This window comes from Podarcis tiliguerta (genome assembly GCF_965153285.1).
Source record: "Podarcis tiliguerta genome assembly, chromosome: 7".
In the NCBI taxonomy this organism is placed as follows: domain Eukaryota; kingdom Metazoa; phylum Chordata; class Lepidosauria; order Squamata; family Lacertidae; genus Podarcis; species Podarcis tiliguerta.
The window spans coordinates 47,824,950-47,848,531 of NC_139540.1; the positions used below are offsets into that span (position 1 = coordinate 47,824,950).

Consider the following 23,582-nt stretch of genomic DNA (forward strand, 5'->3'; position numbering starts at 1 on the left):
TAGTGCATGAACTACTTTTTATGGGTCATAAAGTCTTTGAAAGAGCATGTGCCAAATCTTGGGCTGGAGCTTGCACAAGTAGAATAACTTTTTTGGATAGGGAATCACTTTTCTAATGCAGTGCTCTCCCAGTAGGTCAGATACAACCAATTTCTGGTAGCAGAAAGGCATATTTGAGCCAAGCCAATATCATAAAATTTAGAAGCCATTTAAAATGGTGTAATATGCAGCCCCTGTTGGTAATGGAATATATTCTGTGCTTTTTTGTTACATTTAATGGAGAAATATGCATAACATTTATACTAGCATAGTGAACATCATTGGCACACGTTGCATTTATATCCTCATAAACAGCTGCTGGCACTCCTGGTTTGGCACTGTAGTGTACAACCGGAAGCATAGACAGTATGATTGAAAAGTTCAGTTACCTAGAAGACATTTGTGCCAAGAACAGGAAACAGGCTGTACAGCTGACATAGTTTGCTATGCCATGGGTGGGTGACCTGGGGTGGTTTAAGGAAGCCCTTGGTATGAGAATCTTACATGTTGTAAAGCACTGTGGCCATTAAATATGGGGTCGGGAGAATTGAGTTGCAACCCAATTTGTACATGTTTACTTAGAAGTAAGGTTCACTCAGACTTACTCTGATTGCAGTCTCAGGGTGGAATCCTGTACATATGTATCTGAGGTATTTACTTCTGAATAGACATGCATAGTCTTGTGCTGTTAGTCTCAGATAATCATGTAGATTGGGAAGTCAATGAGGTGGTTTTTTTGTGTGTTTTTTGTTGTTGTTTAAGAAAACATCAATCCCTCATTATTATTTTTATTGATTTAAGTTATATCCTGCCTTTCTTTTGGGACAGGATCCAAGGCGGCTCAGAGCTTGAATTTCAACAAATGCAACTAGAAACACAGTATCAGTATAAATACTAACAATTAAGTAACCCTATTAAAAACAACACTAAAACCAATTAAAAGCACAGAAGAAAGAAAAGAAGGTACAAAATCCATATACTGCTTCAATTTAAAGCTGATCAAGGAATGCTAGGTAATACATAAATGTAAAGTCGATAAGCAGAGATTAGGGCTGCATAAGAATACCTGATGCCTAGCTCTGCTTAAAAGGTAGCTAAAATTTCAGACCTCAGTCTCAATACTAAGTGCAATGTGACATATTCATTTCTTTATGAGAAAATGTTAAGAGGAAATTTGTAGTGCTGTACTTTCATCCTTAGCTTTGGCAATATATAGCACGATACCAGGAGGACCCTTCTTTAATTTTAAAAGTGTAGCACACTGAATGCATTTTCTAGCCAGTCTGGTGAAGGCTAGTTTCTCTACAGTATAGTCAAACATAACCCGACAAGCAGTGCTCTAAAAAGCATTCACACCAAGGCCCTTGGTAGTAATGAGATTTTGTTGAAGTAATTCAGAAAGAAGTCTGTTGACCAGTTTCTGGCTATATTGAAGCTAAAGTCTTTTCTTTTTAAAAGACTCCTAATTATTTAGCTGCATGCATAATTTTCTTCAGTTTCATAATGTTTATATTATTAACAATGGCCAGCTAACAGTAATTCTTTGTACTTTACCCTGTGATAGAAATTTAGAAAATGACTTTGAAAATAACTGTGCATCAAGGAAAAGTCTGTCAGTTTTAGTTAAGTTCTTTTTTGTTCTACAGTTAATAACAGTCAAATTCTGTTTTTGGAGCAGAGCCTTTTCAGCATGTGATTTGCTTTTATTCACTTCTGGGGGATACCCCTGGAAGTTCAGTGCTAATCCTGTTAATTGCTTTGAATGGTTCCTAGATGAATAACATTAGAAAGGGATTGTATGTAAACCCATCTTGGCTAGTGGTGTTAACAATCATTTTTGGTTGTATAGTCAGATGTGGCTTCTTTTAGTCAGGTGGCACATGTAAGACCTGTGTTTTATTTATATACCGTATTGGCCCGAATATAAGCCACACCCGAATATAAGCCGCACCTTTAAAATTCATGGGGGGGAAAGACAATACCCAAATATAAGTTGCTCCCTTAAAATTCTGCAGGCACTCACACTGTTTAATTTCTTCATAGAAGTAATATCTCTCACTGTCATTTAAGAGCAAAACAGCTTTTAGAAAGCTTTCTGTGCTAAGAATTTCTCTTGTATAAGTTGACATATGTTCAGGAATACACTGATACTATTAATTTGATACCATGTTGACAGTCTAGCATGTATGTGTTATAAACATGAGCTGTTTTCTACTTTTCGTATTTTGTTTACAGAAGAATAATGGTTGCATGTAGCATAAGGGCTACTAAGATGCCACCTGATCTGACAGTTGTTCTCCATCATAATTGTTTTGCTACATCAGACTTGAATTCAGTGTAGTCCAGCGCTCTGTCACCAACAGCAGCCAGTAAGATGATCCTGGAAAACACACAGGTAGTGATAGAAGAGAGGGCCTATTTGTCCCTAGAATTTGGTAATCAGATAGATGTTGTCTCTGAGTATGGAGGATCCAGGTTTTTTTTATTTGTTTTAAGTTGAAGAGGATTTAGAGAGCTCTTGGGATAAGATGGTTAAAGTCAAATAATAATTTATTTCCAAATGGGGGCTGCATAGGAGAAATTCCAACATGCTTGTGCAAGGGTAACATGATCTTCCATGTTGAAAGATCCATTTTTGGTTTTTATGGTTAAACCTATTGCCAGGTCATTCATTTTTTAAAATTCCTGGCCAGTGCATTTATATGTTGAATAAATATCTCATTTTATTGGTCCTGGACCAGTTGTTAATTTCACTGTACTACCCAAGAACTTAAGAGCTCAGAGAGAGGAAATACTTTTCTTCATTCCTTGCACATCCTGATTTTACAGGCTTTATTATGTTCCATCTTGGCTTCCATCTTCTGAACTAAAATATTCTAATTTCTTCCACCTTTCTCTTTATGCAAGATGCTTGGCTTATTTTGGTAATTAGCTACTCAGTGATCGTCCAGCTGCAGGGAGTATTCAAATGCACGTGCACCATAGATCTATGTAATGACATAATGACACAAATGTATAGTTCTGTTTTCAGCTAATAGGATCTCCACCAAATGATGGGAATTTTTGTAGCAATATGGTAATAGCAGGGCACATCTTTTTACAGCTGATTTTTCTCCACTGTTTCTTTTCTTGGCCACTGTTCCCTTCTTTTTGTCCTTTGAGACCTCTGCCTCTATCTGCTGCCTCATTGGCATGCTTGCCTCTGGCTGTTTACGTGCCTTCTCTTTTTCATTTTTTTTCAGCTGTGGCGTATATCCTTGTGGCTGTTAGTGAGATGCCAGCCTCAAAAAAATAAAAATGAAATAATTCAAATGGATTATCCTTGCTGGTTTTTATTGACAGTCATGAAAATAGGTTGGCGTAGTGCAGGGTGCTGAGCCATGGGCCAGATGAGGCCCACCAATCTCTGTAAATTGGTTTACAAGGCTTCTTCCTCCACATTGGAGTTCTGAGCTAGAAGTAGACGAACCTCCCAGCCCAGTCTTGCAATGGGGGGAAATTATGCTGTCTTTTCAGAGACCATTCTCGGCAGTTCAGAAGTAGGTCTCTGAAGAACAGAAACCGCTACCGTTCTGGTATGTCTGTGTGATGCATGTTCCTTTTCCAGTCTTTCTCTTCCATGAGGCTGTTTTCCAGAATAAATGTTGCAGATTCCCTAAAGAATATTTTTCCTTCCCTATCAGCTTGGACATGATATTCCTGTGATAGCAGAGTAGTTTAGGCAAAGGCAGGAAAGGTTTTGGACTGTATTGCACAGAGGATCCTTTTTCTAATTATTTCCAATTTTTATTTTGGTGTTTTCACTGCCATAGCACCAATGGCTACGTGAATGGAAGGCTGCTCTTACAACTTATTTTCCACTCTGCCCTCTGAAAGGTATCTCCAGGGGGTTTGAATAGTATGGGCTGTGTCATGGGGACTATAGGAGGAAAAGGGAATTGTCAAAAACCAGCCAGAGAAACATTGCCTGAGCAGAGCAGAGCACAAAAAGAGTATTAATTGAGGCAGGGACTTGCTAGTAGGCTTTTCTAAACTGCAAGATATTGGGAGAAAGGATGGAAGACAATGATAACTTGCTGGTCACCATTGACCACATGGTCTGTGGATAAGTCTTGATTTGGACCATTGGTTTGCTTGTGATGCCTGTTTTTGGAGATCACATCTAACAAATAGACTAATTACTAAACATAAACCTTTAACAATTTCAGGTCCCTTCACAGATGTAGTCACTACAAATCTTAAATTACGAAATCCATCGGACAGAAAAGTATGTTTTAAAGTGAAGACTACAGCACCTCGTCGATACTGTGTGAGGCCAAACAGTGGAATTATTGACCCAGGTTCTTCTGTAACTGTATCAGGTAAAAATGTTTGGTTGTTTTTCTTTCTTTTATTAGCAGTGTGGAACCTTTTTCCTCTCTAATGGCCACATTCCTTTGATAGCCCATATAAGATCAGCGTACACTGTTGGGCCTGATGAGCATTTACTGTTCCCAACCCAAATCCTGCAGAAAGCCATCTAATTCAGATTTTAATTTTATTCTGACTTCTTTTTAAGAGGTGATTTAATTACTGTTTGATTTTATATCAATGTTTATATTTGATGTTAGCCGCCCTGAGCCCAGTCTAGGCTGGGGAGGGCAGGATACAAATAAAAGTTTGTTTTTTTTAAATTATTATTATTAATAATAATAATGAAAGTTGTCTAGGTCCACATATGAGCAGTGAGCAGGGCAAATTCCAAAATGGACAGGGCCGAAGCACGCATACACTGACTCCAGTCACACATCCACACTAATACGTAAAGTTTTCTTGACTTCCATTTTGCATACTAAGAAAGGGGCTCCCTTTCTCATCATGCAGCATGGAAACACAGCAAAATGCCCATGCAGAGAACAATCTCTTACTCCACAAACAGCTTTGCAGCAGGGCTCCTTGACTGTATGTGTGCCTGCCTGTCTTCCATTAAGCACCTCTATCTCTTGGTCAGCATCCCTCTGTCTCCTGTGAAAATGACAGAGATACTGTCTGGGAGGCAGACAGACATATGAAAAAGAGCACTGAGCTAGATCATCTATTGATCATCTATAAATGATCAAAGTGCCATCCGTGGTAGGCTTCCCAAGCTCCCATGCTTGACTTCCTCCACTCTCTCCCATCCTTACCTTCTCTCTGATGATGAGACTGGAAGAAGTCAACTCTCTCAACTCTCTTCTCTTTTAGAGCTTGGATCCAAGGAGTGTATCTTTGGATCCAAATTATATATGCAAAGTATTAGGGCAAGAAGAATTCTCTGCAAACTCTTTCTCTGGTGATCATATCATTCCTGTTTGAAGGAGTGTGGCAGATCTCTTCTGTCCTCCTTTGCTAACATTCAAGGTCCTGGGCATCTCTTACCCAATATTTGTATACATCACAGTGGTAATGGGTGGCCCTTTAATAAATTCTTCCCACCATTTTCAGATGTTTCAAACTTCTGCCTGCTTTAACTTAATTACATACTTACATCAAATTTGGAAGCTCAGGTTGTTATGTGGAAATAAAAATCCTGATTTTGCAAGTGAACTTGTTTTCATAATATTGGGGCATAACAGATAACCATAAAAGGCAAATTTGCAATAAATGATAGAACTTGATTCTCGCAAGAGATCTTGTTTATTATCTGTTCCAAATGATTGCACAGTTCTTTTATGCTGTTTAAAATTTTGAAATTGACAGGAAAAGTAGGTTGCATGCCTCTAGTAATTCATACTTTGTCTATTATACAGTGATGTTACAGCCTTTTGACTATGATCCAAATGAGAAGAGTAAACATAAGTTTATGGTACAGACAATCTTTGCCCCCTCAAACATTACAGATATGGAAGCAGTGGTAAGTAAATAGATTTAATTTCAGCATTGTAAGCTAACAAGATGAATTCTTACTTTTTGCCTTTTGCCATATTTTATCCATTAGGGTTCTTGTATTATGTTCAACATATATTTTGAGTCTGTCCAACTTCTCCTCCTCTGTTGCTTTGCTGGCACAAGCTGGAAGAATACTGTTGCGAGAGACCTCAAAATGTACATTCCACTTAGGAACTAAGCCTTGAGCTGCTTTCTTCATCTTCAGGGGGAAAAGTGTATTTGCCATCAGTCGTTGTTACACCAATACTTACTTGGAACTAGTTGCATAAACTAGCCATTTTAATGCATTAGACATTAATGTTGGTCACACTTTTTTAAAAAAAGTGTGCTTAATGTTACCACTTCTATTTTGAAGAAAAAATGGCCTTGTTCTCTCAGTCAGGATCTCAAAGATGATACTGTTTTAAGTAACAAGGACGTTCTGTGTGCTTCTTTTCAGACAAAATTTCAGTAGAATATAAGATGGTTGTACAGTACTAAGCGCAGGAAGTAGTAGCTACAAGGATTATCTTTGTTTTCTGCCTTTAAATTTCATAAATGCTGTTGCAAAGTGGTGCACATCTTTCCTTGTTACTGGTAATTTATTGGATTGCTGTTTCACTTCCCCTGATAAGATCTATAATCTGAAGAGTTTTGTGTTTATCAATTTTGTGGCAAATACAACTTCAGAGTTTCTAATTCTAGAAAGTAGGGGGAATCTCTTCTTTCAGGGAATATGCCATTCAAATTTCCTTCCTGATAGCCTGATCCAAACAAAAAATAAAATAAAATAATCCCCCCCCCACTGTCTTTGAACATGACATGTTTTAGTTTCCCCTCCTATTTGATATCTACCAAAGCACTGAAGATTAGGTTGAGAGATAGTATCATTTCTTTGTTTATTAAGCAGAGAGGTGCACAAGCCCCATACCTGTGTATGTTATATTTTCTGTTACATCTAATAAAATGGAAGCCTATGCTTGCCAGAAATGGAACAAACCATGGTTTCAGATCCTGGTAACCATAGCCTCCCAATTTGGGGAGTGTAGTGGGATATAGTGGGATATAGTGGGAATGTATGGCTAATTAAACCAGGAAAACTTATAGTGGCATACCCCAGTGTGCTCAGACACAAGACTTGTACATATTTTTGCTTAATATCTTCCCAGACTTGGTTTGCCTAAGAGCTTCATGTCTAAGTAATTATTTGAAACATGATTTCCCACTTCTAAGCCTATTCAGTCTTAAAGTACTGTGTATTTGACAAAGTTTGCATATTATGACGTACTAAAAAGCAGCTAAAATTTAATTTATTTTCATTGTCCTAGTGGAAGGATGCAAAGTCTGATGACTTAATGGACTCCAAATTGAGATGTGTATTTGAAATGCCTAATGAAAATGATAAGCTGGTAAGTAAATAAACAAAAATGAAACAACTTCAAGTAGTGATTTTATAACAATGCATCCTAAGCTAAGAATGTGCTCCATAGTTGCTTTGTATCTGAACAGTTTATGTAATTGTATTAAATAAATTAAAATATAGGGCAGTGTAACCAGTGATTCAGTAGCACACAAAAAGCTTTGTATTTTTACATTTCTTTTTAGCATACAGTATAAGTGCACTATTTTCTGTAACCTCTCTTATCAGTCTATTTCTGCATCATTGTGTGCCATATGAAATTTTGCATGCATATCCCTAGCTCATTTTGTCAAAGTGAAAGCTGCCTTGGTTCCACCTCTTGAAAACTGTGTTGCTTACACAGTGAGTGCAATCTAGTCAGTTGGGAAGATGGGGTGTGTTTCAAAGAGGTGCAATGACCTTGTCACTGGGAACTGAGCAACAAAACTTCAAGACTCCCATGTATGATCACATAAAAATCTTTGAAGAAGGGTAGCAGTTCGAAAGATAAAGCAGTATGGTAATATATTCTAAGAGCTCTATGTTTTTATGACACAATGAGCTACGGGCAATCCTACAATACTCTCCTGTTAAGGAGGATGAAACAAGTTGGAAGCATGAGTGAAAGGGGTTATTAGCATAGGAACTTCTATATTTTTTATTTCAGTGCTGTAGCTAAAAGCTACAAGTGTGAGATCTGAGAAAAGGAAGCTGACAGTATGCATCTAATTCCTTCTTTGCCAATTTAGGCTGACCATCTTATCTGGTACCTGTTGTTAAGTTGCACATGCTGTATAGGCACGTAGGAAATTGTCCTGGGCAGCAGAACATGGTTTTCATACTATTTGGAAGGATGTGCTTTTTGTTGATTCCTGCATGAAGATGCACCATTGCTCAGTGTTGACCCAAGACATTTGCTGCCTAAAATAGAGCTCCAGTGCCCTCTTCCGTTCAGGGACAACAGTTTTCAAAACGCTTGCTGCAGCATTCAGACAACAATTCCTGCCCTTACCGCCTGCCATCTCATAGTGTTTCCTAAAGCAGGGCTAGCCTTGCCACTGGTGTAACTGTAGTTAGGGTATCTAGAAATCGATATGGCCAAGATCATGCTATGAAGCACAGAACTCTTAGATTTAATGAAAAAGCTGCTAAATCGGAAGGCCCTGAGATCTGTAATGTTCTTTAAACTGTCTTCTATTTTTATTATTGAGAGATTTAAATGGGCAAATGTTTTGCAAAATATTTAAAAACTTCAGATAGCCACAGTAATGGCACGATGATAACCTTGGTACAACTTAAGAATTCCTGCCTGTGATTCTTAAATCCTTGTTCTTTTGCCTCTACAAATCTGTTGCCCTCCAATATCCTTTATGCTTTCCTCTTCTCCCCCTGCCCCACATCAATGGCCCAAGCTACTGCCACTTAGTTATTGCGGTCATTGTCACGAAGGTAAATAAATGTATGGCCTCGAATTCCATTTGCAATATTTTGAGCAGTGTACCTAAGGAAGAGGTTGCTGTGGGAAAGTTGAGGGCCAGCTCTCACATGATTATACATGGTTGAGTTGTGGGGAAAAGTGAAACCTATATCCAGACAAGGATGTAGGAACTTTTAAATCTAGTAGGTTGGAGTAATTTACCAGTCCATAATTGATAGAGGCAGGGAAGACCATGCTTTAATCTATAGGGTTGGCGTAGAAAGTTATATACTATATCATCCACCTTAAGAAGAAAGACAATTTTAAGCTTTTCAGAAGTATTATTCACTTTGTCCACCATGCACTGATGTTTGATATTTGCTAGCTTAGTTTTCCATTTATTAAACCAGAAGATTATTTGCAGATGTTTTTGTATTTCAAGCATGTTTCCTTGATACAACTAGTTATGTAGTGCTGCTATTTTTTTTTATAGAAAGTGCTGCTTTACAGAAAATAGGAGAGAAGAAACAGTGAACTTAACTGAGCTGGAGGATATACTATAATCCAGCCCAAAATCTGTTTCGCCGTTGAAGTTCTGCTTCCAAACTGCTTTTAAAATTTCTTGTCAGCAGTTGAAAGTGCTGTGGAAACCCCAACAAAAGTAGCCTTAGCTTCTATATGTGGTTCTGTATATAGTTTACAGTATACAGTGGAACCTTGGTTCCCGAACAGCATAGTTTCCAAACAAATCGGCTCCCGAATGCCGCAAACCCAGAAGTAAGTGTTCTGGTTTGTGAACATTTTTCAGAAGCCGAACGTCTGACGCAGCTTCCGCTTGACTGCAGGAAGCTCCTGCAGCCAATCGGAAGCCACACCTTGATTTTTGAACGGTTTCGGGATTCTTATGGGCTCTCAGAATGGATTAAGTTTGAGAACCAAGGTACCACTGTATTGTGTATAGCACAATCATATACATATTTAGCCAGAAGTAGGTCCTGCTGTTTTCAGTGAGGCTTACTCTCTACTAAGTGTGATTAGATTAGCACCCTTAGTCAATAAAATAAAAAAGATGCTAGCTTTTTTGCCTATTCCTGTCTTGTAAGCTGTTACTTGACTGCTTGTGCATAACATTTATGTTTTTCTAAGTAGCAGAGAGGGGTTGCAGAGCCTAATCCTTTAGCCGTTGGTTTAGTCACTCCCCTCAGTCTTGCAATGAGAGATCTGCTGAGTGCTGAGGGCATGTCTCAGCTTCCACCTCAGACTTTATCTTCATCAGGATCCGTACACATAACTTCATCCAACAGCAAGAATCTTCAGATACCTGCAAGTTATAGCCAGAAGATTGACATGATGGAGCAAGGCAGTGAGGTCAAACACAAGATGAATCAGGTTTGTTTTAGGGAGTTGAAAGCACTCAAACTCTTCTAGTGCCTCAGTGGTTAATTAAATTTATTGTAGTTAGCTAAGAAAATATCAATAGGCTTAAATTGGAAGAGAGCATTATTTGAGAAAGACCTCAACAATGAAAATGGTTAAAATAGCATTACTTTTGTAGTGTATCCTGCTCTCAAATTTTGCTTTATTAATTTTTGTTGCTAGGATTGAGATATATGGCAAGAGGAAGAAGTGAAAGGTCTCAGCTGGAAGGGACCAAAAAAGACCAGTAAGGCAGTTGAAACAGTCTTAGGGCAGGAGCCTAAATTCTTCTTGGCAACTGGAAACAAATCTTTGGATTTGTTCTGATATTACACCAAGCCATGGTTTGGTTCTGAGAACTGCCTCAAAAGAGCCCATTCACTCTGTCCTCCCCTTGTACATGTGGTTATTTTCTGGTTTTCACAAATCATAGTTTGTCACTATTTCTGAACCAGCAAACCATGGTTTGCACTTTTCCTGCAAAAAAGGAATGTGCATATGGTAGAATTTTTTTGCCGTAGCTGAAAGAAATATGTGTCAGTAATATTTGACAGAGATAACAGTTGATATTAAGGGGGTTATTAGTTTACAAAATATACTTATCTGAAATGTTACAGTTATTTTAATTGTACTGGCCTAGGTACTATGCATAATAAATGTTTCCTATTAAAACTCTTTTAAAAAATGATTAATTTTAGGAAGCCAAATTTTGTGCTTGATTCAGCCTTGTATGTGTCAAATGCATACATCATACATAATGACGTCTTACTGTACTTTGCAAGTCTGTGACTATTGCCATATCATTTATTCAAGCCTATACTGTTTGTATTATAATCAAATACAGTAAAAATGTTTCCTAAATATTTGAAGTTTCTTGAGTCGTATTGCAGATTGGCCACTGTGCTTAGTGACTGCCACATGAAATACATGGTTTTTCAGTTCTTGATGTCCTAACTTCTTTCTCTGCCACACTCTTAATTTATTCCTCTCCATTATAACAACTAATTGCAAGGCAGCATTACCTTTTGCAGTGATGTTAATGGTAATCCTGGTTAGCTCAAAATCACAGTTGGCAAACACATTAAGAAAGGGGAGCATAGAGAGTGTGCAATCCCAGGGACATGCCTAATCTCCCAACCATGATTGGGTCATCAGGAACATTGTGTGGACTCCATTACTCTCTGTCTTACACCCAGGGCTAAGATGTTTATTTCTGTTGAGTTGTTCTCATTTTAGAATCAGGTGGGTACGAATTGTTTCTCTATTTTTAATCCACTTGAATTTTTTTAAAAAAATTGATGTTGGAAATTTTTGTAAAGGGTTCACCCTATCTAGGGTTTTCTCAAGATATGCTAGTGGACAACAGCTTTAAGTGAAAAATTAGGCCTTTATTAATACAAATGTATGTAGAGTCAGCAAATCAGGCTGGCTGAACTTTGATCCTCTCGGGCATTATCTTTTATACACGTTCAGCTACACAGGCAATTACCACTTCAGACAATTACAGCAATTACAGAATCACACTTACAGCACACTGTCATTATTCTTAAACCACTGGAGATCCTTTGGCTCTTCTGACTAGCCCACCCCAACTTTCTCATGTTCATACACATAGCCACAGGGTGTGTGCATGTGTATTCCCCCCCCCACACACTTTTTGGTTATTATGTTACTTATTTTCTGTTTTTATACTGTAAAGTGTCCTGTGATCTTTGGATAAGGGGCAGTATATGAATTTTATAAATAATAACCATCTTTCTTCATTGTCTTCTGATTAATTGCTCTTTGTATTAGATGTCTGCCAATGTCTGCTTTCAGGTATCTATGCTGGGTCTCTTCTTGACCCAGGATTTAGTGTAATAACTATACTATACATCTCCTAGTGTTTTGTTCATACCTCATCTGTTTACATTTTGTTCCTTTCAGTTGTGCTAGGAACTGTAAAAGAACACAGGCTTGTGTATACTTCTATTTTAAAACAATTTGTTCTTTGGGAAAGATTTAATAAAGCTCATACGCAGATTTCAGACTGCAAAGCTCTAAGTGAGCAAAATGATTTCAGAGATGAAATAAAATGGGGAAATGGTCCTGAAACATATCTTTATCAATCATCTTTCACAATGTTTATTCTCTGGTTGTTTTTTCAGCTTTGTCATCTTTGTAACTTAACTTGGTATTCCCCCCCCCCCCCCCGCCCAGTGGTACTAAAATAAAAAAATGCTTTGATTAAAGAAAATCCTGTTCTGAAACCATTTTTAATATTTGCAGAATGACATAGATGCAAGCAAATCTGCTCCAATACTGAATACTGCTAAGCAGGATGGTCCAATGCCAAAACCACACAGTGTTTCGCTTAATGACACCGAAACAAGGAAGCTAGTGGAAGAATGCAAAAGACTTCAGGCGGATGTGGTGAAACTATCAGAGGAAAACAGACATCTGAGAGTAAGTTCATAAGAGCAGATTCATGAAAGTTGTTTTTAAAAAAACCACCCTGTTTAAACGGAAGTATTTATCGTAGTACCCTTATTATACATCCCATATAATTTTCTTCCAAGAACAAAGAATTGGTAGGCAATAGGAAACATCACAGTAGCAGACATGATGGGATTTCACAGGGCTCTCCTCCCCACCCACCTCACACCTGAGCAGATTTTGGAGGAGCGTAAGGAACTGCAGGGGGGAGGAAAGGATGTCACCCACAGGATTTAGCAAACCTACAGCAAATTTCCCGGCCAGAGTACGTTTAATTCTTCAAATTTTTAATGTCAGAGATAACGTTTAATTTTTTAATAACACACAGTAAAATAATTTGACGCTGGTTTCAACTTAAGCGACTTTTCTTAACTGATAGTCCTCTTAGCACCAGGCCTCCTTTATTCATGTGCCTGCATTACCTCCAAACCAGAATCTGACTAATCAGGGTAGCTAAAATTTGTTGATGAAAATAAAATTATTCTTAAAACTTAGTTCATTTTAAACTAGGATTTCGACTCTATTAACATCCTGCCTGGGTCACCTAGATGCCTGTGGGAAACCGACAAGCAGGACTCAAGGACAAAGGCACTCTCCCCTCCTGTAGTTTCTAGCTTCTTATTCAAAAACATACTGCTTCCAACTGCTGAGGCAGTATATAGCTGTCTTAGCTAGCAGCCATTGATAGCCCCATGAATTTGTTCAATCTTCTTTTAAAGCCACCCAAGTTTGTGACTATCACTGGCATTCCATCGTGTGAGAGCAAGTTCCATAGTTTAACTGTGCTATGTGAAGAAGTACTTTCTTTTCTATGAAAGTATTTTCTTTTATATGTGAGTTTACTGTGAGGTTCTCTTGGTTTGAATCCAAGAGATGTCATCCTGTAATTGTCATCAAGAGGATGTCCTGTATTCTAGTGCCTGTGAAAACGACACACTTTGCAGAGATGAGGTAGCTGGAGGGTATAAAACAGGAGTGCAGGATCACCCACTTTTAAATCATGAAGATTTATGACTACAAACAAAAGAACATAACACTTACTCTGCATCTCATGGACCAACACTGACTTGGATGCAATTTGCAGTATTCCATGTGCATGTAGAAAATTTCTCACTCCCCCTTCCCAAAAGAGCCACTCCCACCCCAAGGTACTGTAGAGGGTCCAAGTACCTGAAAGTGTATGATTTCCATCCAAGAGTTGCAGTTCTGCAGCTGGAATCACCAATCTCTTATATACCATGTGCAAGTAGAAGTTCTTTCTGCTCATGCACAAAGCTCTGGGATTCCAGTCTTCTTTGCCTAGTAACTATTAGATTTGCTCCTAGAAAGTTTCAGTTTATTTACAGCCTGATATATGACGTTTTAATCAGAAGGAAGTCCAAATTCAGTAGTGCTTAATTTCTAGATAAATATATGTAGTAGTGCAGCTGTACAGAGAGCCAAACAGCCAAACAGAAACCTGTCCCTTATCTTTAGGCATATATAATTAAGCACAATGTAAAATGTATGTGGTATGCATGATTTAAAATTTTGGATTATGCTCCTAGCTCTTTGTCTGCAGCCTTGTCTCACTCTTTTAGTCCTTGTTTCTCATTACGTCCTTGCCCGTGACATCAGTTCTCTTGGCTTTTATCACAGTTGACTGAAGGTTCCTTCCTCTGTTACACGACTATTTTCCCTTGCTGCTCCTTATGCATCACTTCCAACATGGCCTATAAAATATTTGCCCACGTTCTTTCCTCCCTACCTTTGGCATTTTCTGCCTGTCCCTGTAGCTTCCCCCACCCACTGCCCATCTTAAATGGGAAGCCCCTTGGGGTCGGGAACTCTCTGATTTATTCTATTCTGCAAAGTACCATGTACTGATGGCATGATACAAGTACATTGGAATAATAATTAGTTGTGAACATGTATTTTATTTGTTATAAGATATTTGAGTGTATTCTTATTATTCCTAAAGGGGATCAGTTTTCAGTTACTTAAATTGATCCTTTTTTCTTGGTAATTTTAAAATCTCCTTGATTTAAAACCAACCCACCCTTGAAATAATACTATAACAGCCTGACTAATAATCATAGTCAATGGCTTCCACTGACAGAAGGGGTTTGGCCTCTCCCGAGAATCAGGGGACTGTTCTAAATAAAGTCCGTTGTTGAACAGGGGGTTGAGGGTAAAGGAGAGATACGATTTGCCCCAGTTTTCAGCTTTTACAATTCCTTGCATCCAAGGCAGTGTAAGCTTTCCCTTGGTGTTGTTTGTTTGTTTGTTTTTGCTGGTCTTTACGTTTCATTTCTGAGCATTACACAAAGCCATACAAATCTTGTGGTCACTGAAAATCTAGAAGGTGCAGTGTTATGCTGTTTGATTAATTTGCAATCCTGAGCTAATAGTGGTGTTCTGGGATAAATTACCATCATCAGTTCAAATAGTTGGGTCTTTTGTTTCCCTGGTTTTCTAAACAGGCTATTATTGATAGTAAATAACAGTAGAAGGATTAATATATTTTGCTCTCGTTACTAATTTATACACAACATGCTACATTTTATTTTGTGCTACATTTTGACATCTTTTAAAGTCAGATAGTGTACACACACACACAAATAAATTTGTATCTCATCTAAACTGTCTTACGTTTTAAAATGTTTTGGTTAAATTCAGACCTGAAACCATCTCTTTTATGATTTTTGATTGATTATTTTCCCCCATGTGTTTTCAGGATGAAGGTTTGAGGCTGAGAAAGGTGGCACACTTGGATAAACCTGGAACATCAGGCTTGGCTCTCCGAGATAATGTCTCCAATCCTCTTCCCTCACTTCTTGTTGTAATTGCAGCCATTTTCATTGGATTCTTTTTAGGGAAATTCATCTTGTAGAGAGGGGAAAAAGAGAGAGAAGCATGCAGAATGCAGCTTCCTTTTTTTTCTTGGCCAGAAAAAAATGTATTTACCTACCACTTCATTGGTAGTATGGCCCCAAGTGACCATTATTGTGTACAGCATCATACAGGCTTTGCCTCTAATGATCTTGCACGGTTAGACAACACAATAAAAAGACAAACTGGTCGGCTGCTGGACAAATTGTATATTAATTCATCAATAGCAGGTGTCAGTTGCACATTCAGTCCTTTATGAAAAGTCATACATAAATAAAGAATTGTTCTTTCTTTCTGTGGTTTTAATAAGAGTTCAAAAATTGTTCAGAGTCTTGTAAATGTTATTTTAATAATCCTTTAAAAAAATTATCTGTTGCTCTTGCCTCTTGGAAAATGATTATTAGAATGTTAATCCCACTTGTTCAGGAATATGATGAGGCATTCTGCGGGGAAATGATTCCTCTTAGTGTGTAAATTTTATCCTTTACCTTACTTTGCTAATATCATGGCAGAATTTCTTACCCCTTGTGAGGCAGTTGTTAAAGTTTTCATCCTTACAGCCCTGTCCCATGGTATTTAACATACAAAAAAATAAAACTGTTAACATACTTTATGCTGGGTAGCTTGTTTCTGTGAATTCCACTCTGAGAAAAGTTTTCCTTCAAGTTTTACACATAACCTTGTCACAGATGAATGTTCAGTTCACTAGCTGTGGCTTGAACTGGTGCCAGCGAAGCTTTGGAAGAAACAGAGCTGTTTCCATACTATTTAACAGCGGCAGAAAAGGTTTCTGGCTTTTTAAGCAAAATGAAGGGTTAGAATTAGTTCTGTTTTGGGACATGGGACTAATTACGAGAGGCAGGTATTTTAAACTTGTCTTTTAAAATAGTGGTGGACTTTGCAGGTATCAAATAGGTATATTTCTGTTGATTTATTGATGCTCCCTTATCTGGAGTCCCCAGTAGTCCTTTAATGATCAATAATTTTACATTCAGGCTGACTAGTCCAGATGTTTTCTGGAAATACATTCTGTGTGACCTTTCCAAATAATTTTTCCTTAAGTACCTTAGGTTGATTCCAGCTGAGCAATCTTTTATCGTTTAGTTTTATGAAAGGAAAATAAAGTTTTGTCCAGCAAATATGTCTTGGCACACTTGCCCATTAGCTATGCATACCTTCTCTGTTCTAGAAAGTTTATTTTGTTGGGTCTGAACTGCTTCTCCTCACTTAACCTCGTGGCTTGTTTCATTTCTGATCTCTATGTCATTAAGTAGATAATTTTGAAAGCACAATACTTAGCTATTTTTAACTGTTAGCCACCATAGGGAGTTATTTCAGAACTGACATTCTTGAAAGGCTTATTCCTGTAGGCAGAATTTTGTATATTCTTGGATATGGATGCAGCTAACTGTTCGATCTTATGTAGCTGAGAAATGTTCTAGCAAAAATATACATATTGGTTGCCTTTGATTTCTAGTGCTTTTTTATTGGAAAATATACATCATGTACTGTCACTGCTGTCTCTGGCAAACTTTTATAACACATGCAATTTGCAAAGAAGAAGATGATCAAACCATTGCATGATGTTTCACTTTAAAAGCATGCAAATACAGACGTTTCCTTTTTATGTGTTCTGGTATCTGCATTCAAGTCTTCTCTGACCATGGTGACTGGAAAAAGTATGCTCAAGTTTGATTCTCATTTCATCAGTTCTGAAACCATAAGACTCTCCATACTGTGGTGTATAAATGGTACGTCAGAAGAAATAATTTATTCCTTAAAGGAACTTGACCATTGGAAGATTACAGGGGGAGGGGGGGCTAATGTACAGGCTGTAACTTCTGGATACATTTGGATATTTCTATATGGAAGGAGAAAATTTAAAAGTTACATTTACTGTTAAAGGAGTGTATACAAAGGTTTGTAGTAATAGCTACACTTTAGGGCTAGAGATTAGAGAATAATTCATCAAAGGCAAACTGAACTTAGAAGCTTAATATTGAGAAGTATCCTGATGTCAGAAAATAATGACGATCCAGAGACTACCATCTGATTATCATAAATATTGAATAAGTGATAAATTAAGTAGTGAGAGCCTGTTGGTCCATGTAGTTGGATTATATGTTTTAAAGAGAACTATTATTGAACAAGTCAAGGTGCATTTGGGCGTCATGTCCAGTATACGTAAAGTGCGGTGCTCCTTAAATGGATGCGCTTCTGGTTTCTAATAATCCTTTCATAATTGTATATAAAATGTAATGCTAAACTATTTTTTTGCTCTCAGGAGTGATTTTGGATGATATCAACTGTATTCAGTGAAATTATGTAACACGGATTAAATTGTCTGTTCCTGAAATGGTTAGAACTTTGCCTGCTTGATTGTGTACATAAATGTGAGGAAAATCTGTCCCTGTTACTAATAAGCGTCAGAAAACTGTGTGTGTGAGAACCTTCTGTCCCCTTAACATTAGATTTCATGTATGTTGTGAATTACTTGATCCTACAGCCTGGATAGTCATAAGCCTTTGTAACATGTCTTAGTGTACATTACAGCCGAATACAAATTATGATAGAAAACATTGTGTATTTCAAATTATATAGACAGCCTAAAAGAAGCAGATGAATGAACAGATAATAAACTATGTATTCCTTCTTTTGCTCAGTAAGTATAAAGTGGCAGAGAAGCATTGTTGAAGCTCTGTTTAATCAGTTTAAAAAGGAAGCCTCTGATAACATAATATTAAATGAAGTTCTGAGGTGTACATCCCAGTGCACATATCTTTGTTGTCTACATGTAGACTGATACACTACCGCAGCCCAATACTTTAAGTGGGTGCTATTAGTTTAATTGTAAAAAATGAATTATTTTGAAAATTTGTAAAGGTGTTGAAGTCTTTCCAACTAAGCCTTAAGATTGGTGGTATTGTGCACAATAGGATTATGATAAAACTTCATAATTGCTGCTTTGGACTATTAATACATGGTCTGAAGAATCAGGCCAACTCTTTAAAATCTGTTATCATCTTCAGCAAATACATCTAGTTTGGAGAAATGTTTTTATATTTGTGCATGGAGAAATCATTGCACATTTTCTTTTGGTGTTATTTTTTTTGTTTCTAAGCATGCTGGGAGAAGGCTGGAAGTTTCAAGTAATTTTGGAATGGGTGGTTGAGGATGTGCACGCATACTGTTCCTACAACGTTGCCTGTAGAATGAATTACTGACCTTTAAAGCCCTAAACTGCCTCAGCCCAATATACCTGAAGGAGTGTCTCCACCTCCATTGCTCAGCCTGGACACTGAGGTCCAGTGCCGAGGCCCTTCTGGCGGTTCCCTCACTGCGAGAAGCCAAGTTACAGGGAACTAAGCAGAGGGCCTTCTTGGTAGTAGCACCCACCCTGTGGAACGCCCTCCCATCAGATGTCAAGGAAATAAACAACAATCTGACTTTTCGAAGACATCTGAAGGCAGCTCTGTTTAGGGAAGTTTTTAATGTTTGAAGTTTTATTCTGTTTAATATTCTGTTGGAAGCTGCCCAGAGTGGCTGAGGAAACCCAGCCAGATGAGCGGGCTATAAATAATAAATAAATAATAATAATAATAATATTAAGAGACCCTGGTTGTATTAGCAATTTCTCAGGTGGTTATCAAATGATACCTTGCAAAAATTCTGGGCTGGTACCTAATATTGTAAGTGTGTAAGATGAATAGGTGGTGTCTTTCAAGAATGTTTGTTTTCTAATAGTTTTATTTCTTACACAAGAAAGGCTTTGATGGAAGTTGCCGTCCATCATAGTGTTTAGATCCGCCCCCCCTAAAGGAGAAAAACCTGATCACTATATTTTAGTTTATGGTTATCACAAAATGTTTTCAGACAATTGAGTTAATATCCCCAAATCAGTGAAACTTTTTCTAGAAGGGACATAATGATTACAAATTCAACATGCTCACATAAAAGTATTTTTACTAGTAAACATTCTCATAAAATATTTTGCCTTTAAGGTTATGTTAACATAAACTCTGAACTTCAGAAATCTTAGCCATGGAGAGAAAATTGATGTTAGTGGTTGATTTTTGTCTAAAGCGTCAAACTGGGACACTGAACAGTTTGCTTACCTGAGATATGGGTGTCTACTTGTTCATAAACAATGGAAGTAATTTCTTTGTATTTGGTGGAATTCAGATGCATAAAGTATTACATATATCAGGTGTCTTGGGTACCGGTAATATGAAAAATCTATATTCATGGTGGATTTGGAACTACCGAATCCAGGTAGTTATTAATGAGAATATTAATATTTTGTCACAGCTGCTACAGTTGGGGGAACAAAGGAGGGGGAAAGGGAGAGGTTAGGATAACCAGGTTAATAGGCACAAATGCCTTGATAGATATTTTGGATTTTCTGTTTGGGATGAGACCTGAGTTGGGATTTTCTCTCTTGCACTTCTACCACCTTATTAGTCTGCTTTGCTGCCACCTGCTGTTTGTTGGGCTTGGAAATTGAAATCTTGACATAAGGACAAATAATGTAAACTGAAGAATGCTTACTTTCTGTTTATATTCATTTGCATATTTTTAAACTTTCAATTTGTAAACTAAAATATACTTTGGATCCCATCATGGCCCTATATATTCTTAGGCCCATTGTTCATAATAGTTTTTATTTTTACTGCAGCGTATCTAAGTAGGTTGTTTGAAGTTGACCCATGAAATTGCTGAGGGAGGAAATTGTTATACTTCAAATAAAAGTGGTCTTCAATAGCCAGCGTAATGTGGTTATCCCAGATTCAGCTCCTTTTGCCTGCTGTTTGCTAGTTGCCCAGGAATGCTATCTGCTGGACATTGCAAATTGTGTGCGCGCATTCCCTTGACCACACAATCTATCTGCTAGTCTCACTCTTGAGACTAAGCATTTTCTTAAAGTATGGGCTCGTACTCTTCTAAGTGTTGTAACGCACCTTGAACATAGGAAAAACAGCAGGAAAGGTATTGAAATTTAAGGCTTCGACTTAGAAAATTGTACAAGATAATGCAGAAGCTTAGTGGTAGAGCCACGAATATGCCAACACTACATTCCACTGAAAAGTGCTTTTTATATTTGATATTTGATCTGACAGCTGCTGAAATTGGCTCTTCTTTCTACTGTACTCTCTTAGGATCACTGGATTAAATGAAATGAACTAATATAGGCAGTTCTGCATGGTACTGAGACCCTGTTGGAGGGATCCTTATCAACAATAGTTCTTTTCTTAGTATAAGTTTTATTTGTGATACATAAAAAGCTTCATTAGTTGGATTATATGATGAATTTGGCTGTGTGAATCACCCGACCCGCAGCAGTGAAATTATCAATAAAATTATCAACTGCTTCTTGACTTGGCTTTCCATCACCGTAATTAAGTTCTGAATATAACAAACTGTTTTTACTCTGTAATGGAAAAAAGTACTTTATTTAGGACTTCCGGAGGCGGCGCGACCGGTAATGGCTGCCTTCTCCGAGTAAGGAGAAGGGAGCTCCGCTGTAAACGGGTCGTCCGCTACGGCGAAGCGGAGACCCATTCAGGAAAACCACAGGTGGCAGAAGCCTGTGGTCTCGGGACCCGGCGGGCGCCAGAAGCAGCCCCCAAAACGTTGAAGGGACCCCGTAAGGGGCTCCGGATCGCGGAGGGGGTAGCGGCGCTGTGGGTCGTTGCGCAAACAGCGAAGTGAAGCCGCGTTGCTGTTGCCGGTCAGCGCTGTCCTTTCTTCCTGCAACTTTTCTGAATTTTGGAAACTACAACCCGTGAGTAAATTTGGACATTGAAAACTTTCTGAAACTTTTGTCAACTTTCTGAAACTTTTTGAGAACTTTCTGAAACTTTTAAAACTTTTTTAAAAAAAAGTTGAAATTTGGCTGAAAACGGAGTGAGGATAAGCAGGAAGCCCATCTCCCGCTATACTGAACTTTAAGCAAAGAGCAGGAGGAGTGGAGACAAAAAGTTATGCGTTAACTAAATGCTGGCACCCTGTTAAAGCAGTTTTCTGAGTGAAAGACTTTGAGCTATTGACTTTTGCTGGTCATATTGGGAGTGCATTGATACTCTTCTTCTGTGGAACCAGTGGATTACAAAATAAATAAGAATCTCTGGTGCTGGAGCTGCCTGGAAGAGCACCAGTTTGCAACTTTGGATACATTGAATTCAGGTTTTGAAACATTCTGAGTTGGAACTGGATACTTTGAAACTGTTGCAGTCAAGGCACTGTAAGAAACACTGTTTTGCTTTAAGTTTTACTCTGCTAAAAATAATACATTGTGGAGGCGATGGACATGGATTTAAATTTACAAGTTTAACTTGGATTTGATCTTTTCCCTGAAGACGTACTAAGCTCCCTCTAGAGGATTTTGGATTTACAGCAGTGACTTTGTCCTACTTCCCCTTTCCCGGCCTCTGTTTGACTATTGTATCTGGGACTCTGCTTTCTCATGGGAACAACTTGGATTGACCTTGGATTACAGATAACTTTGGAATGAGTGGCGCAAGGAGAAGAGGAAGGACTAAACAAACAACTCTAACTTTATCTGCAGCCTCACAGCGCAGATCTTCTGTGCCGGCCTTGCCTTCCACTTTGCCTCCAGACATAGAGGCGGCCTCCCTAATACAGGCAGGGGAGGGAGAGACAGAGGAGCTGCACCTGGGAGATATGGCTTCAGGGACAAGTAGCTCTGTCTTGGAGAAAATTTTGGAGAAACTGGAGGCTCTGGACAAGAAGGCTGATTTGCATACAGCTAAAATTGAACAGAACACAGAAAGCCTGAATAAGTTGACTGGACAAGTTGCACGGAATGCCCAGTCTATTGGAGAATTAAAGGAGGCTGTAGGTGAAAATCGTAAACTGGCTGAAGATACTAGTCAAAGACTGGAAGAACTTGAGAAAGAAGTAAGACCACTCAGCAAACAAGTTGGAGAACATCAGATTTACTTTTCGATGACAGAACTGCGAAACAGGGAGACCAACTTGAGGATACGGTCAATACCAGAGGTGGAAGAAGATAATTTTATTGAATTTCTAACTAAGGAATTTGCCAAGTTTTGGAAGTTAGAGGAAAAAGATTTCAAAATCGTATCTGCTTTCAGGCTTGGCAGAGTCAGAAGGACAGAGAAGCCCAGAGATTGTTTGATAACACTGAGATCAAAGGAGGAAAGGGACAAGATTTTGGGCCTGCACTACGAAAAGTCACTAGACATTTTGGGCAAGAGAATTGAAATCTACAAGGACATTCCTAAGCAGTTGCTGGACCTTAGATCTAACTACACGGAATTGGCAAGACTGTTGAGAAGCAACGCAATTATCTTCAGGTGGGAGTTCCCACAAGGATTATCCTTTACCTACAGAGGGAGAAAGATCAAAATCAAAACAGTGGAAGATAGAGACAAGTTTTTGGGAGCACACGGAGAAGACCTCCACAAAGGACTTGGATTGCCAGCGCCAGAACTTCCAGGGGAGCCCGCCCCCTCGGATCCTCAAGGACCGGAGAACAAGGTACCACCCCAGAAAGAATAACCAGACCTATCCAGGATGTCTCTGCAGCTTTTGAGCTGGAACATAAATGGCTGTAACAGTCCCGAAAAAAGGTCTAAAATTTTTCATATTTTAAAAAAGGAACAATTGGACATTATATGCTTACAAGAAACACATGTGATTAGGCTCCATAGAAAGGTGTTAATAAATAAAAGGCTTGGTCAAGAATTTATATCATCGGACACAGTTAAAAAGAGAGGTGTGGTGATCTATGCAAAAGAGAGCCTTTCACCAAAATTTCTCTTTAAAGATGAAAGTGGAAGAATCCTCGCAATAGAAGTACAGTATCAAGGAGAAAAAATTTTGATATTAGGAATTTATGCTCCAAATGAAGGAAAATCGGATTTTTATAAGAAGTTGCACGAGACCATGCTGGATTATCTGGATTACAACAACGTCATCATGATGGGGGACATGAACGGGGTAGTATCAACAAATATGGATAAGTCACAGAACCAGAACATTACTAAAGAGGGAAGACTACCTAAGACCTTTTTTGAAATGACTGACAATATGGAC

General features: G+C 38.2%; 1 protein-coding gene across 3 annotated transcripts in view; it reads left to right on the forward strand.

The window, feature by feature from the left end:
• The window catches only part of VAPA (VAMP associated protein A), a 31,332-nt gene extending 14,359 nt beyond the window's left edge, over positions 1–16,973 (forward strand). The window contains exons 1-7 of one of the 3 annotated variants that reach the window (XM_083450223.1): positions 2,304–2,434; positions 4,248–4,400; positions 5,808–5,911; positions 7,254–7,334; positions 9,891–10,130; positions 12,426–12,602; positions 15,349–16,973. In XM_083450223.1, the coding sequence (XP_083306349.1) occupies positions 5,810–5,911; positions 7,254–7,334; positions 9,891–10,130; positions 12,426–12,602; positions 15,349–15,504 (756 nt within the window). In that variant the 5' untranslated portion in view covers positions 2,304–2,434; positions 4,248–4,400; positions 5,808–5,809 and the 3' untranslated portion in view covers positions 15,505–16,973. Of the gene's footprint in view, positions 1–2,303; positions 2,435–4,247; positions 4,401–5,807; positions 5,912–7,253; positions 7,335–9,890; positions 10,131–12,425; positions 12,603–15,348 lie in introns of those variants that run through there. The other 2 variants (XM_083450222.1, XM_083450224.1) reach the window with 2 other exon arrangements.
• Positions 16,974–23,582: the final 6,609 nt, after the last annotated feature.